Genomic DNA, 15,483 nt, shown 5'->3' with positions numbered 1-15,483 from the left:
CGCACTTTACCTGGCAACACACTTGGGTCACACACTGAGGGATGAAGAAACACATGAGCGGAATATGACTTCGAAGACTGTCACCTCAAAACACTTTTATTCACGTTCATGTCCTCCAAGTTTGGTACAGTTTTTTTTTGTAGAAAATAAACACATAATAAAATCCTGTCAGTCATTCATGGTTCTGGGGGAAGGACCGGGCCGCTGGGCCAGATCAGCACTGACTATTGGGGTCCACCATCAGTCCTTTGCTCTTTAGGAAGGCATCCTGTTTGGGGTCCCGCCCGAGGAACTTCCTCAACATGTCAGTGGCGTCCTCAGAACCTCCGGGCCGCAGGATGTACTTCCTGTAGTCCAGTCCCACCTGCAGAAGCAGATCAGCTTTTCATCACCCCATTTCTGGCCCTGAAACAACGTATGGTGAGGAACAACAGAGCTCAGTCTGACCTTCGGGTTCATAATTCCCTCCTGCTTGAAGCGAGCATAGAACATGTCCATGGAGAACACCTCGCTCCATAGGTAACCATAGTACTGCGCGTCGTAGCCCCCGGCAAGGTGCCCAAACGTCGCCGGCATGTTTGTTCCTGCAACATAACAAGAGCTTCATTAATTATGGAACGCAGCTGGAGGGTTAACAACGTAGAGTTTGAAAACCTTCCACACCTCCCAGAACAATCTGTCTGACAAATGATCTGACAGGTTTTGGTTTTGAAAAGTAACTTTGAAGTCTCAGGTTGCATGCCATCAAATGTGTTGTAAACCAAGAAGCAAGAGGATGTCGTTTTTAGCTTTCATAGCTTTCTTTGGCCAGAATCATTTTTTTCGCTGTTTGAACGTGTGCCAGCTGGTTCAGAACTGTGTTCAGCAACTGTTCCAGAGTGAAAAGGCTAGGGTCAATGGGCCATAGCGATACAGACAGGAGAGAAGGTTTCCAGATCCTTCAGACCTGGTGAGGCGGGGATGCCCAGGATCTCCAGACAGAGCCGTCCATATTCCTCGGCTGCGTCCAGGCCATCCCTGGTGTGCAGAGCCTGGTCCACTTTAGCCAGAACGATCTGCCTCAGGTTGTACAGACCTGTAAAGAGAAGAGGAAGTGTGACCTCTGCGACCTTTGACCGGAGTCTACCATGACAGACATGACAGTAGAGTACACACCAGTGTTAGCCAGGCGGGACTTGATAAGTTTTTCCAGCAGCTTGTCGGGGATCGGGTCCCCGGTCTTGTAGTGGCGGGACATTCTCAGCAGTGGCTCCTTCTCCCAAACCCAGTTCTCCAGCATCTGAGATGGCGCCTCGACAAAGTCCCGCTCCACATGAGTCCCGCTGAACATGGCGTAGTCAACCTGAGGACGGATCCACACGCAGCTGGTCACAACACGGCACAATGACTGAGGCCACTCCAGAGCAGTTCAGATGAACACACACACACAGTCTGACCTCGGCACACAGCTGGTGCATGACGTGCCCAAACTCGTGGAAGTAGGTCTCCACTTCGTCGTGCTGCAGGAGCGACGGGGCGTCTGCTGTGGGTTTGCTGAAGTTGGCCACCATGGCTGCCACGGACATTTGGCGAGTCCCGTCTGGCAGCAGACAACCGGGCTGCAGGCCGAAACAGGCGGCATGCCCATACTTGCCCTCCCTGAGAGTCCAACAACAGAAAGTCAGATTGGCGGAATGTCAGCACGCATCAGCGATCTCATACCTCGGGTAGAGGTCCAGGTAGAACTGCCCCACCACATGCCCGTGGGACCGGTCCTTGACGCAGTAAAGGCTGACGTCCGGGTGCCACACGGCTGCCCCGCTGACCTGCTCGAAGGACAGACCCAGGAGCTCCTGGTAGATGTCCAACAGACCCTGGGTGACCACCTCCATGGGAAAGTACTCCTTCAGGAGGTTCTGATCCACAGCGTACTGGGTCTCCTCCACCTGTGCACGAGTTGGCAGTAGTTAAGCACGCAAGTGACTTCTTGCAATGGGCTCGTACCTGAGTCATGAAGTAGCGAGTGTCCCAGGCGTGCAGCTGTCCATCGAAAGGTAGATCTCTCTTCTGACACTCCTTCTCCTTCAGTTTCAGAATAACTGCACGCTCTTCCTCGCCCAGAGGCTGCAGCTTACAGGCCAGTTCCTCTGAGAAACAATGAGAGGAGCAGAGGAAACATCAGTGCACTGCAGCAGTAACCCAACAGCTCATGATCCGAGTGAGAGATGAATCCTTCATGTGTCATCTCACCCAGGAAAGTGGCCACGGTCTTCGCAGACTTGGCCATGTTCATCTCCAGGATGAAGTCTGCGTGCGTGCTGAAGCCTAACAGAGAACTTTTGCGGCTTCGCAGCTCCACCAGCTCCTTCAGGATGACAGCGTTCTCCTGCACAGACACAGTGACATCAGCTGCTCAATCTTCTTGACAATCATCCCACTCACGTTAGTTTGTTAGAGTCACGTTATGTCACTGTGACAATAAACAAGTGTGAACAACTCAAATCAGTGGCAGTTGAAGTGGTGGTGCCAGAACAGAGCACCATATCTGACCATAACAGTTTCTCTTGCCAACTGATGAGGTTGTAATGTCACTGCAGGTTTGCCCCCAGCTCTGGAGCCCCTATGCTGGGAATTTATATCCATGAGGAGTTTTCTCTCTCCAGACATGTGGTGAACCATGACTTGCAATGACAGCGCTCCCTGGTGGTCAGTCAAGAAGAGCTCCTCCCCTTAAGGCAGTTTGCTAGGGAGGTATGACACTTTTCCATTGTCCTAATCGTTGGTGAACACCCACCATTTTCCCCCCCACATACTGACGTTCAACAGATATTTCTGTTTATGCCATGTGTAACGTCATCGTAGGGCCCCTGAGGTCAGGACACATCTCACGATCACATGCTTTCACCACACCTCTCTGCAGCGCGAGTTGAAGGCCTCCTCCAGCTTCTTGCGGGTTTCAGGGACGTGGCATTTCTTCATGGTGGGGAAGTAGTGAGGATACTTGAGAGTAACCTTCAGTTTGTCCCCATCCTTCTCCAGAGAGCCCAGGAAGTCCTCAGGGAGGCCTCCTGCAGCACACATACAAACACACCGTCAGTAAGTACAGCAGAGCGCCACCATATATATATATATATATATATATATATATATATATATATATATATATATATATATATATATATATATATATATACACTGTATATGAACTTAAGCAAAGGATCGCTTTATTACCTCCACCAAGGAGGTTGCTGACACCACGACTATGGTCAATGTATACAGCCATGACATGAACAAGCAACAAGTTTTTCCCAGGTTCACATGCCCCATCAGGTTGTGCCCTACTATTTGGGAAGGACTGATCTACAGGAACCTAAAGAGCCCCAGAGACTCGTCTCTCTCACCGAGCTCGTCCCTGCTGAAGGACAGACTGGTCGTATCCTCGTTCAAGTTCTTATTGAAGTCGATGCACAGGTTGCTCTGCTTTTTCTTGATGGTCTTGATTTCCTGTTGACACATGAAGCCATAGATAAATGTGGACCCACCTCCAACTGTTCAGTGTAATAAAATGACTCGGAGTGCTGCTCACCTCTTGAGTCTCTTTGGGCAGGTGGAGCCCGTTCCTCTTTCCCAGTTTGATCAGTCGCTCCATGTAGCGTCTGGACTCAGCAGTGATGGTGCTCAGGTCTATCTTTTTCTACACACCCAAGTGACAAAAGTGGTAAGATCTGCTAATAGCCTTTTTTTACAACAAAAGACAGCTCTCATAGAGCAGAGGAAGTTCAACTTGTGCTTCGATTAAGTTCACGTGTGACCTCAATGTTGCCATCTAGTGGTAGAATACGGATGAATCTGATCACTTGGAGGGATGTTTAATTGTGAAGCTTAAACAAATAAAACTCTGAACATAATGCACAAATCTGCGCACTGACTGGCGGCCGTCAGCTCACCTGCAGAGCCACGATCCTCTGGTACACGTCCTCTCTCATGCTCATCTCCACATCAAACTCGGACAGGAGCTTGTCTGCCACAGTGCTGGCTGCTCGCACCTCCTTGCAGGAAGAGACGTGCTGGGGGAAGTCCAGCATGTTCCTCTGGACTGAGGTGGCGGAAGAAGGAGTTAGTTAACAGTTACAACACTTCTATATTCCTATCAAGTTCAAGGAACTCATATTTCACTTTACAGTTCATTTAACAAATGTTTTGCTCATACAAAATATTAACTAATACTAATGACGACTTAGGAGCTACATATACTTTCCATATTCAAAGCATATGTATTGATACATACATGCAAAAGCATATACTGTACTATTAAGCGTTCATGAATGAATGTGACCTTAAGTAATAATTTTACCTCAAATTTTGTCAGACAACCCTGATTCAAAAGAGAAACACGTCCGACATAGTTTTTGTGTGATCACGTCTGCATGTCACTCGTGAATCAGATCATTGTTGGTGAAACATTTATAAATTTCTCCGTAGCCTGTGTGAGTGGCTGTGTCCAAACAAACTGCTGGTGCGGCCTTTTCTCTTCAAACCGCTGATGTGACCTTTGCTCTCAGTTGCCACTAGGTCAGATGTTCTCACAATGGAACGTCTCTGTATTCCATCAGAACCCCTCTATACGTTTGTCACCAGAACTATCTGGTTGGAAACCATTTTGTTCGGATAAAAAAATAAATACAGAAGCTCTGAGTCAAGAACAAAGGGCAGCAAAAGGGCCACCAGGAGGTTCTGGTGTGTGTGTGTCGTGAACACATAGGCACCACCTCTTTATCATCCAACATACATTTGTGTTTCTTAATGTGTTGAGGCAGCAGGTATCAATGAATTCTTGTCAGGTAGCTCATAGTTCTGTGACATAACTGAACACATCCGTAGCTTCAGTTGAAGCTGCCAGAATTCAGAGAAAAACAGGTCCCTGTCCCTGTGACTACATCATAGATGTAAGTTGAAGACAAGCATGGACACCATTTAGGAAAGGTTTGAGGTTTGGACACAGACCCGTGTACTCGACCTCCACATCTGCGAGTGCCTTCAGCGTGTTCTCAAAGGTAACAGCGTCCAAGTCCAGGGCACCAACCCGGTCGTACACCTTCTTAGTGTCAGCGATGAGTTCTTCAGACAGCTTCTGGATCTCATCAGGACTCAGATCCCAGCGCAGACGGTTCTCGGAGCACACTGGCACCGGGCTGCTAAACACCACCTCACCTGCAGGAGCAAGATCTCTCTTTATTGAGGCGAACACGGCTACAATAGACTTCATGTAATGGTCATTAAAGAACGTGTTTTAAGCACTTGATATTCCACATATTTCTGATTCAATGTCATGGATAAACACACAGTAGCAATTTTGGAAATGAAAATAAGACTTCATAAGATGCTGCTTTTTGCATCATGAAATACAGACTCAATAGTTTTATCTGTTGTCCTCAAGGATAGCTGTGATCTATTTGATGATTTGATTCTGTTAAAAAGTATATGTTTTTTTTAAAGGTGCTCAGTGATGCACCATTCTTGTGCTTGACTAAATTGCTCGAGGTGAGGATTTCTCCAGTGAGTGCCTGAAGAGATCTCGAAATTCTACTTTTCATATTGCAGTTACTCTCCAATTGGATTTGATATAGGATTCAATTTGACTTGCTTCAGGATATTTTAGTCAACACATACCAATTTTGCTGAAATGGGAAGAGACTCACGGAGAACTAACATGGAAGTAGACATATCCTTAAACATATTTTAAATATCCATGTTTACATTGTGGTTAAAACTACAGGCCATACTATACACAGGGAAATAAACATCAAATCATTGATTCAGGCATTTTATGAATCTAGATAAAGCCATGCCATTGTGGTCTTGGTGTATAATTAATCTTTGTGAAAATAAAAAAAACTTGCGCCACTTTAAATTGCTCCTGGTCCTCTATGGCCAAGACTAAAATGACTGCATTTGGTGATGTTCAATTTGTTCAGCTGTAGATGTTTAATTCAGACAAATCTATATTCAGGTCATAAAATAAGAGCGCCGAGTACAAGTGTAGCTCAGGGGACTGAAATGAAAAATGTAATAAAGAATAAGAATATTCAATGTTAGGATTAATCCTTATATAATCCAATCCAGTTTCCCCTGTCAGTACGGCAAATATTTGACCATCCTGCTACTAATTGAGGATGGTTCTAAACAGATTTTTTAAAAACTGTATCACAGTGCTCTCCACATCGTACTGTGGATAACAACAACGCCACAGCTGATTGTATGTCTATGACTTGTGGTTATCAAAGCACTCCAGATCTTAAAAGCATTTGGTCTGGATGTGCTGAACATGATGATCTGTATGGCACAAGAGCAGTTGAGACCGCCGCCACATCATCTGAAGCATTCACCCTGCAAGGACAGTTCTCTGAAGTTACTTTGATGACTGTTTTGGACTTTCATGCAAGTAGAGTAACCACTGCGGCTGTCTTGGTCACTCTCGTAAAACAGATAGCGATTAATCATCTGACGTGATTCTTTAAAGACCACAGTTAGAATCATATGATCCCCGAATGTTTATTTTTTTCTCACTACTTCTCGATGTAAGATTTCGAAGCCTTTGGACAAACAAAAGCCTTTGAATGTTCACCCCACCAGCTGTTGTATAATAACTGTGTATTCGCCACCATGTGAACGAGGTCATAACCCACCAACGATATCACTCGCAACAAATCGCTGGCCGGTTGGATGGATGGATGGATGGATGATAGATAGATAGATAGATAGATAGATAGATAGATAGATAGATAGATAGACAGATAGACAGATAGACAGATAGATAGGTAGGTAGATAGATGGATAGGTAGGTAGATAGATGGATAGGTAGGTAGGTAGATAGATGGATAGGTAGGTAGGTAGATAGATGGATGGATAGGTAGGTAGATAGATAGATACATAGGTAGGTAGGTAGATAGGTAGGTAGGTAGGTAGATAGGTAGGTAGGTAGGTAGGTAGATAGATAGACGTAGATAGACGTAGATAGACAGACAGACAGACAGATAGACAGATAGATAGATAGATAGATAGATAGACAGATAGACAGATAGACAGATAGATAGATAGATAGATAGACAGATAGATAGATAGACAGATAGATAGATAGATATGAGGACAGATGTATTTTTTATCGCTCCGAGAGCAAACTAATGTTCTGTCAGCAGCATGAGGCAGCAGTAAAGCTGCGCCTCACTAGTTAGCAGCACGAACGGCCAAACAGCTAGTCGTCAAATGCGGCTATCTTCGCTTTGTTGGAGGAAATAAACGGTATACAAAGTTTATTTAACCGATACCTCATCCGGTATAGAAGAAAGAAAATCCGTATTCACGTCTTAATTCATTCATTCAGGCAGTCGCTAGCAGCCGCTAGCTAACACTAGTGACAAAGTATGCAAGAGTAAGGCAGCCTGCTAAAAAGACTTGGCCAATATAAATGAACAACTAGCGAAATCGAAGGTTTACTTATTTCATTACTCACCTGTGGGGCCCATGATCGAGAGATATCGAAGTTAGTCAGGTGTGTGTTGGGTCCGCTGCCAAACAGCCCGTACCGGGATTAAAAAAGCTCCAACTGGTGACACAAATCTGATTTCCTGAGATTTTCCAAAATAAAAGGTCTTTGTAGGAAGTAGCCTTAATGTACATATTCCTCTCTTTAACCAACTCCTATGGGCAATTTTACACTCCTTTTATTTTCAAAATGACGACTTTTATTATTTGTGAAACTTGTTTTGTTCAAAAGACGCAGGCAGCGATGTAATAAAGGAATATGTCCCTCGTGTTGTTTATATTACATCTTGTAAGACATATAATACTTTCCTGTGTGATTTTAATCTCTTTTCATAGTGTTTCAATAATTATTAGTTCCACAAACAACATTTTTTTCATCGCTAACCTCGAGAAAGCAGCGAAGGCTTGACGTCATCCGCTCTACGCAGCCTTCTTCTGACGTCATAATTTCCCGACAAGCCAACCAGAGAATACCCGTGAAGCTTCGTCAAGTCCAATACCAAAGCCGGAGGTATTTACGGGAAACATCCGTCAACAGAGGCGATTTACATCTCACAACAGAGACAACTGGTACGGTGAACGACGAGCCACCCCTGAATCCGGTTATCAGGATGGTGTTGCGCTCCAACAACGTGTTTCATGAGCTAGTTAGCATGTAGCCTGTCATCCGTGTGTGATTCCTACACGTCACTCTCACCAAAACTTTGAAATCTCCGTGAAATCTGCTGTTAGTGGACCAATGCGACCACATGCAACCATGTGATGGCGATTGAACTGTTATATAAAAAAAGTTCGGCTGAGGGCTCATGTAATGGGCGATGTGGTTATTTTCGACATTGTAATTCCTAGTTAGCCCTAGTGGACTCTTTCCGAGTTTCCAAGTTGACTACATGTCGATTGACAACGGTGTCTGACCGCGGGGTTATCGTCGCTGGCTTCTGTTGTGACTTGGAGTGTACTTGAGCTGCGCGAACCTTCCACGCGCTAATGCTAAGTGCATCTGCCGGTGAACACGGTGGGACTCCCATTCAGTCTAATGAAGGGAGGGAGTTGTACTAAATGCCCTTTTCTGAGAAGGTTTATGCGTATATAAATGGTACTGGTTTAGAGAATGACTGCAGGAGTGTCCTGTCGTGGTGAATGATCCTCCCATGACTCCGAATAAACATGGATCATCTCTTTCTAGGGTTTCCATCAGTGAACATTGAGAGGTCTGAGCCTCCATCATCATGACCGACAACAAGCCACTGGCCTTTTCCATTATCCAATTCCTCCATGCCCAGCTCCGGTCTGGAGACCTGTCCTCTTCCGCTCAGGAAAGCTTGGAAGGTTTGTGTTTGTTTGACCAATATTATGGTTACAAATTCTGTTTCCTGTTACAGCTGATGATTTTTTTTTTTCTGTTCCAACGAAAGGTTCTATAACATTTAAAAATTGAAATTCATTCATGATGAAGGACTCGAATCAGGGTTGGACATTGTTTGCAATTCTGGTTCTGACTCGGATGCCTTGTTTTGGGCTTGAGTATAGGATGTGTTTGAATTGATGAGCTTTGGTTTTTAAAACCTTTACCCACATTTACACACATGCACGAGTGTCTGCTACAGCTACTTAAACATTTTTCTGCACAACACATGAGTCAAGTTGGTCAGATCAATCTTACGCATTGTTGCTCTTAACCAAACTTGTGTCATGTATTTCTTTTATTATTAAGAGTAAATCACTGTAAACTATGCTGAACTTGAGCACATTAACACAGCTCTGATTAAGTCTGATGTGTGAGTCCGTTCTAACTAAAAATACATGTAGATCAAGAGATTCCTCTGATTTACTCCATGGCCATCTATCCACTCAAGTCACACTCACAGTGCTGAGAGATCTTGACCGGTATTTTAACTCATAATTATCTGTTATTGAATGGATTCCAGTGATGCAGTGGTTGTGCTTCTCCGGACACTCTAGTGTCTTCTGTAGTGAGCGATCGCTGTAGAAGAAAACATTTCTGTTTCACAGTCTCGGCATTGATACCATGAATTGAAATGCCAAAATTGTCAGGATTCCAAGAGCATCAGAAAGTTTGCCCCGGTTTCTTACGATGCTCGATGACCTATTAATCATTCGATGTGTAGAGATACGAGATCCTAATCCTAATAATGCTGTATATAGTTATGATCCTTTCTTCTGTTGTAATTGTTCTGCAGTTGCTGTTCAGTGTCTGGAGACAGCATTTGAAGTTTCCACGGACGACCAGAGTCTGGCAGTCCCAATGTCATTACCAGAGATTTTTGCTTCGGCTACAGAAAAGGTGAAGCATGTCAGTGGTGTCAAGATCCACTATGTAGCTGTCTCCCAGTTTCTCAAACCATCTCTTTACTGGTGCAGTTTCCTGCTCAGTCACACGCCAACAACAACGCCACCCCGAACTCCATCAGTGAGGAACAGAGAGCTGAGGCAGAGAGACTGAAAACGGATGGTGAGATCACGATAGTGATTGGTCGGATGTTATTTGAGCATTTAAGTCTAAACCTTCTTCGTGTACAGGCAATGACCAGATGAAAGTGGAGAACTTTAGCGCTGCAGTTGAGTTTTACTCCAAGGCCATTGCCCTCAACCCTCAGAACGCCGTCTACTACTGCAACAGGTCAGTCATCAGGATAGCCACTTTGTGTTGTTTATAAATGATGAGGCGGGGCTGCGTGGAATTTTCACTCCAGGAACTGGAGTGGAGCGTTTTGTCTCCACTTGGTCACACGAGAATTGTCAGTCCCGTGGCTCTGTCACTATAAAAAAGCGACACATAGACACCAAATATCGACGTTTTACAACACACAGTGGATTTGCCTGCATTTTTAGTTGTTCGAATTTAAAATCTGTACTTCCCATTCAGAGGTTTGAGAAGGAAACATGAAGGATAATGAGGAGAGCAGGAGACCAGGATTAAATCAAGATCACAGACGGAACTGTCAAATTGATCCACAAAGGGGCTGCGGCAGATTCAGGTTATTGTTCCAAGCCCGCAAGCACATATAGGTGAGCTAGTCTGGTGTCAGCTGAAAGATACAGCACCAGAGAGATCATCTCCTGATTAAAGCCTTTAGACACCTGATTGTTGAGGTGGTGTCCTCCTGAATGGTTGGAACAAAAGCCTGCACCCTCTGAAGACCAGTTTGACACCCCTGATCTACACTGTGAAATTTTCCCGGACCTACATCGCTTTTGACCAGCCGATTTCCTGTCTGAACAATCATCTCCACTCCAACCTAAAGTGCTGCCGGCATGGAGAGCACGAAAAATAGAACCGTCGCCAATTTGAAGCAGCCCAGATGTGGAGCAAATAAAGCTCTGTGCTGTGTAAATTGCGGTCACCTCCTCCGCTGCTCACAGTCTTTATCAATAGCCACTATATCCTTTTTTGGACTGGAAGAAAAACTGTTTCAGAACCCGAGAAATTGGCTCCTGGCTGAAACCTTCAAAAATTGGTTAGAGGTCACGAACCATGACATCATGTGTGGGCATGACATGTTCGACAGTCCCGTCTGCAGAAATACAATACAATCTAATCCAATCCAATACAAACACACTTGTCAGACCCCAGATGCCTGTGATAAAATAAAGTGAATGGTGGACGAGGGTAGTGTACAAACACTACATTGATTCACAATCCTGCCATGTGTTCATTTTAATTGTGTGTGTGTATGTGTGCAGGGCTGCAGCGTACAGTAAACTAGGGAACTACGCTGGCGCAGTGCAGGACTGTGAAGAGGCCATCAGCATCGACCCCAACTACAGCAAAGCCTACGGCAGGATGGGGTGAGCCTCCCCCCAGAATTTTGGTGCCCAACTTGGAAGCTCTTGCCGAGGTGGTGGTGGAAAGTAGATGGTGAAAGCACTAATGTTAGCTCGGAGATATAGACCGCTGATGCCAGGTCAGTTGAGCTAAGATGAAATCATGCACCACCGCGTCAGCTGCTCACATGAATGGGAAAACATCCTGCTGAAATGTTTGATGTAACTTGCAGATTTCAGTTATTGTGTTGTCCCACACACAGCATTGCCAACTAAAGGTGATCATTGATTATTTATGTCTGTGCACAAGAGAGAAACATGTGTATGACTTCTCTTTGTTGTACTTAATCAAGTACAAGAATTGGTGATCGTATTCTGAATAATAATAAATGAAATGGACTGAAATGCCTCTCAATATAGGTACTTTTTAAGCCTGTTATGTTATTCTACTGGGGACTGAGGTTTTGTTGCGCCCTCTGGTGTTTCAGTTTGGCTTTGACCAGCCTCAACAAGCACACTGAGGCTGTGGGCTTCTACAAGAAAGCTCTAGAACTGGACCCCGACAACGACACATACAAGGCCAACCTGAAGATCGCAGAGGAGAAGATGGAGACGGCCAGCCCGGTAAGAGCGGCCAGAAAAGAAGCTGTGTTTGTTTGACACCGGTCCTGACTGCGTGTGTTTTTGTTTGTGTCAGAGCGCAGGCTTGGGAGGAGTCGACCTCGCCGGCCTGCTCAGTAATCCGGGCTTCATGAACATGGTAAGCCCGTTTGCTCTCCTCAGACTGTGTTATTGTATGATTTTCCCAAACGTACTTTCGTCATGTGTGAGTGAGGACCATCTTCTGATCTCCAAATATGGTTTGCCTGCAGGCGTCATCGATGATGAACAACCCTCAGGTCCTGCAGATGTAAGATGCTCTTTTTCCACCTCACCTGTATGTTTCTGCTAGGCTCACAAGCTAACCCTGTGTTGGGTCTGGCAGGATGTCGGGGATGATGTCCGGTGCATACGGTGGGATGGGCGGAGCTGGGGCTCCTAACACAGCTGCCTCCTCTTCTGCTCCAGGACCCGGAGATTTATCGGGACTGATCCAAGCGTACGTACATGACACCGTTACTAAGATAGTAATAATTTCGGGGATATCATAACCTCCTGTTGGATGAGTAGAAAACTGTTATGCCTCAACGAGAGCTGTAGGAGTTCAGTTCAGGGTCAGGTCATCTCCTGGTAAAGACCCACTGAAAGTTCTGATCCACTTGAAGGTAGTAACTTTGTGTTTGTATTTAACACCTGGGTGGTTAAATATTTAAAATATTTCATTAGACTTGATGTTGGAGTAATCATGTTCACATCAGTTTGAAGGGTCTTCAACACGTGTGTTGCAGAGGTCAACAGTTTGCTCAGCAGATGCAGCAGCAGAATCCTGAACTCATTGAACAGCTGAGGAGTCAAATGCGCAATCGTGCGCCCAGCACCGGCAATGAGGATCAGCAGTGACGCTCTGACGTGGTACGTTGGCACGGTATTGATGGGTAACACTAGCTGGGTAATGACGAAACCAAGAGTGCTGCTCATGTGTGGAGATCCCGACCTCTGTGTCACTGACTCATTGGCCTGCTGGCGCATCTATCAAGCTGTGTCATTTAAAGATATCCTGATCTGGAGCTGCACCTCTAACCTGGTTAATGTCTCTCAACCTAGGTGCTCAGGTTTGGAGGGAGCAGCTGACCGTTCTTTTTCACATTTGGATACATCGAAGTGGACGGACTGAAAGGAGTGTTTTTGTTTCCATCACTGAATAATTCCTGCATGAGAGGCGCCTTCCTTCAGGAGCCATCCACACCAACATCCCACCTCAGGCGGCTCTGGTGGTTTTGTGAAGAGGAGCATCTTTGATATTGAACATCATATTAATCAACCATGAATGTGCTTGTAGGAACATGGACCCAGATATTACACGGTTAGCAAGGACATGGGTCAGAGTCCCAACTTGAAACTTTCTTCTTCATAAACAACTTCAGTGTAACTTTGATGCAATTTTTTTTGTCTGGTGTGAGTTTTAAGTCTATGTGTGAGTGAGTGTGAATGAGGTTCAGTCTCTGTGGCAGTAGAGACAACGAGGGGGCAGGAATCTGTGTCAGCTAATAAAAAAAGCATATTGACATTTCACATCTGCTTCTGTCATTTCAACAAAAATGATCTAATTGCAACCTCAGGTTGAGGATCTAGCCCACAGAGTTTTAGGAATCCAGGGTCAACAGAGTCATGTTATGCATGAAAACCCTCAGTCTGGATCCCCCTTCAGACCGCAGTACTGTTTTTGTCCAACAAATAATTTGACTCGTACAGGGTTCTGTACAAGTTTAGACTGTCTGGTTCACCTTAATAAAAAGTAGAATCACTAGAAGTTCGTTTTAACACGTATACTTGAAGTATTAGTCCAGTATTAGTACATTACTAAGTGTACTACCGCGTACACTACCAACCATATACTTGTAGTTTACTAAAGGTATACTAATTTAATACTTCTGGATTAATTGGAACCTTTACACTTTCCTGAAGTATACTTTCAACTTTTCTAGTATTCAGTAAGAATACACAAAGTATACTACTAGTGCAGTGGGCACATCCTTCCCATCCACAGTTCAGATAATGTGTATTTTACGGTCACACTAAATATCACCAAAATCTCTGAATCATGTATAACCATCTGAAGGAATACACATTACCCTTCCAACTGTGTACGGATGGCAATGTGCGCATGATCGTTTCCACAGTTTGCTTCTGGATCGCCTCAGTAATTTACTAAAAAAATGAGCATACTTGAAGTTCACTTTATTAAGTGTACTTGGGTATAAGTATTCCTCAGTGTGCTACTTTTAAGTATTTCAACTGAAGTATGTCAAAAGTAAACATCAAGTACAATTGCTCGTTTTTTGTAGTATATTCATAGTACACTTGAATAAACTTGTTTTTGGTGGGGGGGACAGAACACTCTTTGGCCGACATGTGTTGCAGTACAAACACTCAAAATAAAGAAATAAAGAAACACATTTATTGGGGTCAAATTCAGAGTCTGAAGAAAACTTCAGGTCCCAAGGTGGTTCCATGAAGACCCTGAGCCACTGTCCATGAACTCTTACTTCTTTATCAGTAACAAGTGATCAAACGTGTTGCTATTTCCACCAGAAAGCGTTTGACAGAAGAATGGTGCTTGAGGGCGAGACAAGTGCAACCCACTTGGAATAAGGGTTAAAACACACACCAAATTACATTTAAATAGTGAAAATAATAGTAGTTAATCCACCTTGAGGCACTGCCCTCGGCCTGAGACCGATAAACCCTCCGCCCAGGTAGGCACCTACAACAACATACAAACTTCCTTGCTTCCCACCACTATGCTCTTTTTGAAGCTCAGCGGTAGAGGTCAGGCCTGCTGAGGAGATGTTAGAGGACTATGCACATATTCATATAACTATTATGTATTTACATGCCATTTGTTACATTACAGTTACATTAGGTAACCAGTATTTCCATGTCATACGTGCGCCACCCTCTAATTTCCATCGCTATTGGTTAAAAATCATGCTGAACACTGTTGCGATGAGCATGGCCTAAAATAAGAGAGCAAGTGCTCATCGCACGTGTGGCCCAGCCAAGGACAAAGCTGCACTCCCAGAAAGAACAGTGGGAGCCACCTTATTGTCATTTAAGTAAGCACAGACAAAGGTGGAAGCAGATGACCAGGTAGCCGCTTAGCAGATGTCCTCCATGGAGGCACCTCCAAACAAAGTCACAGATGACAAAATAGCTCTTGAATGAGCTTTGAGCCAGTTAGAGGACTCAGAACCCGCGGCAGCATACCCTCTATCTCAATGGTAGTACACATTCAACAAGCTAGATGCTGAGAATATACAGCCTTACCCTTAAGACTTCCACCAATGCAGACGAACAGACGAACAGACGAAACCCCTCAGTTCTACAGACATAACGTGTCAGAGACCGAGACAGGCATACTAAATGCATTCTTGTTTCCTGCTTACTCTGGTGAGGAGGATAAAAACGACCTGAACATCACAACTTGGGACCAATTTGAAGACATATTCAACTTTGGTCTGAACACAGGCTTGGGGTCACTGAATACCCCTCTTCTCCAAATGAAATGCACCTCCA

At 44.7% G+C, this 15,483-nt stretch overlaps 2 protein-coding genes across 2 annotated transcripts; one reads left to right on the top strand and one right to left on the bottom strand.

Annotated features, from left to right (window-relative positions):
• Window positions 1-85: 85 nt before the first annotated feature.
• Window positions 86-7,762, bottom strand: thop1 (thimet oligopeptidase 1). Its single transcript, XM_053869728.1, has 14 exons — window positions 7,490-7,762; window positions 4,984-5,190; window positions 3,927-4,075; window positions 3,566-3,673; window positions 3,381-3,483; window positions 2,890-3,047; window positions 2,230-2,365; window positions 1,984-2,126; window positions 1,702-1,925; window positions 1,437-1,638; window positions 1,156-1,342; window positions 947-1,075; window positions 448-584; window positions 86-364 (listed from the first exon to the last, which is right to left on the bottom strand). Exons 1-14 carry the CDS (start codon window positions 7,500-7,502, stop codon window positions 215-217), a joined length of 2,046 nt encoding a protein of 681 aa, XP_053725703.1. The 5' UTR covers window positions 7,503-7,762; the 3' UTR covers window positions 86-214.
• A 74-nt stretch (window positions 7,763-7,836) lies between these two features.
• Window positions 7,837-13,479, top strand: sgta (small glutamine rich tetratricopeptide repeat co-chaperone alpha). The gene is made up of 12 exons (XM_053869741.1): window positions 7,837-8,091; window positions 8,708-8,850; window positions 9,723-9,826; window positions 9,904-9,994; window positions 10,063-10,162; window positions 11,227-11,331; window positions 11,796-11,931; window positions 12,005-12,067; window positions 12,180-12,217; window positions 12,293-12,406; window positions 12,696-12,819; window positions 13,012-13,479. Exons 2-11 carry the CDS (start codon window positions 8,751-8,753, stop codon window positions 12,805-12,807), a joined length of 963 nt encoding a protein of 320 aa, XP_053725716.1. The 5' UTR covers window positions 7,837-8,091; window positions 8,708-8,750; the 3' UTR covers window positions 12,808-12,819; window positions 13,012-13,479.
• The last annotated feature ends 2,004 nt before the right edge of the window (window positions 13,480-15,483 follow it).

This window comes from Synchiropus splendidus, chromosome 1, assembly GCF_027744825.2.
Source record: "Synchiropus splendidus isolate RoL2022-P1 chromosome 1, RoL_Sspl_1.0, whole genome shotgun sequence".
Classification (NCBI taxonomy): domain Eukaryota; kingdom Metazoa; phylum Chordata; class Actinopteri; order Syngnathiformes; family Callionymidae; genus Synchiropus; species Synchiropus splendidus.
The sequence above is the reverse complement of the archived record's forward strand: the minus strand, read 5'-3'. Positions and strand labels throughout refer to the sequence as shown.

Bases quoted from the DNA above. Each gene is read 5' to 3' on its own strand.
- thop1 (XM_053869728.1), bottom strand. The intron at 3,484-3,565 runs GTGAGCAGCACT...ATGTGTCAACAG, and splicing joins TGCCCAAAGAGACTCAAGAG to GAAATCAAGACCATCAAGAA. The intron at 1,076-1,155 runs GTGTGTACTCTA...TTCTCTTTACAG, and splicing joins GTCCCGCCTGGCTAACACTG to GTCTGTACAACCTGAGGCAG.
- sgta (XM_053869741.1), top strand. From the start codon at position 8,751: ATGACCGACAACAAGCCACTGGCCTTTTCCATTATCCAATTCCTCCAT. The intron at 8,851-9,722 runs GTTTGTGTTTGT...ATTGTTCTGCAG, and splicing joins CGCTCAGGAAAGCTTGGAAG to TTGCTGTTCAGTGTCTGGAG. The intron at 12,068-12,179 runs GTAAGCCCGTTT...GTTTGCCTGCAG, and splicing joins ATCCGGGCTTCATGAACATG to GCGTCATCGATGATGAACAA.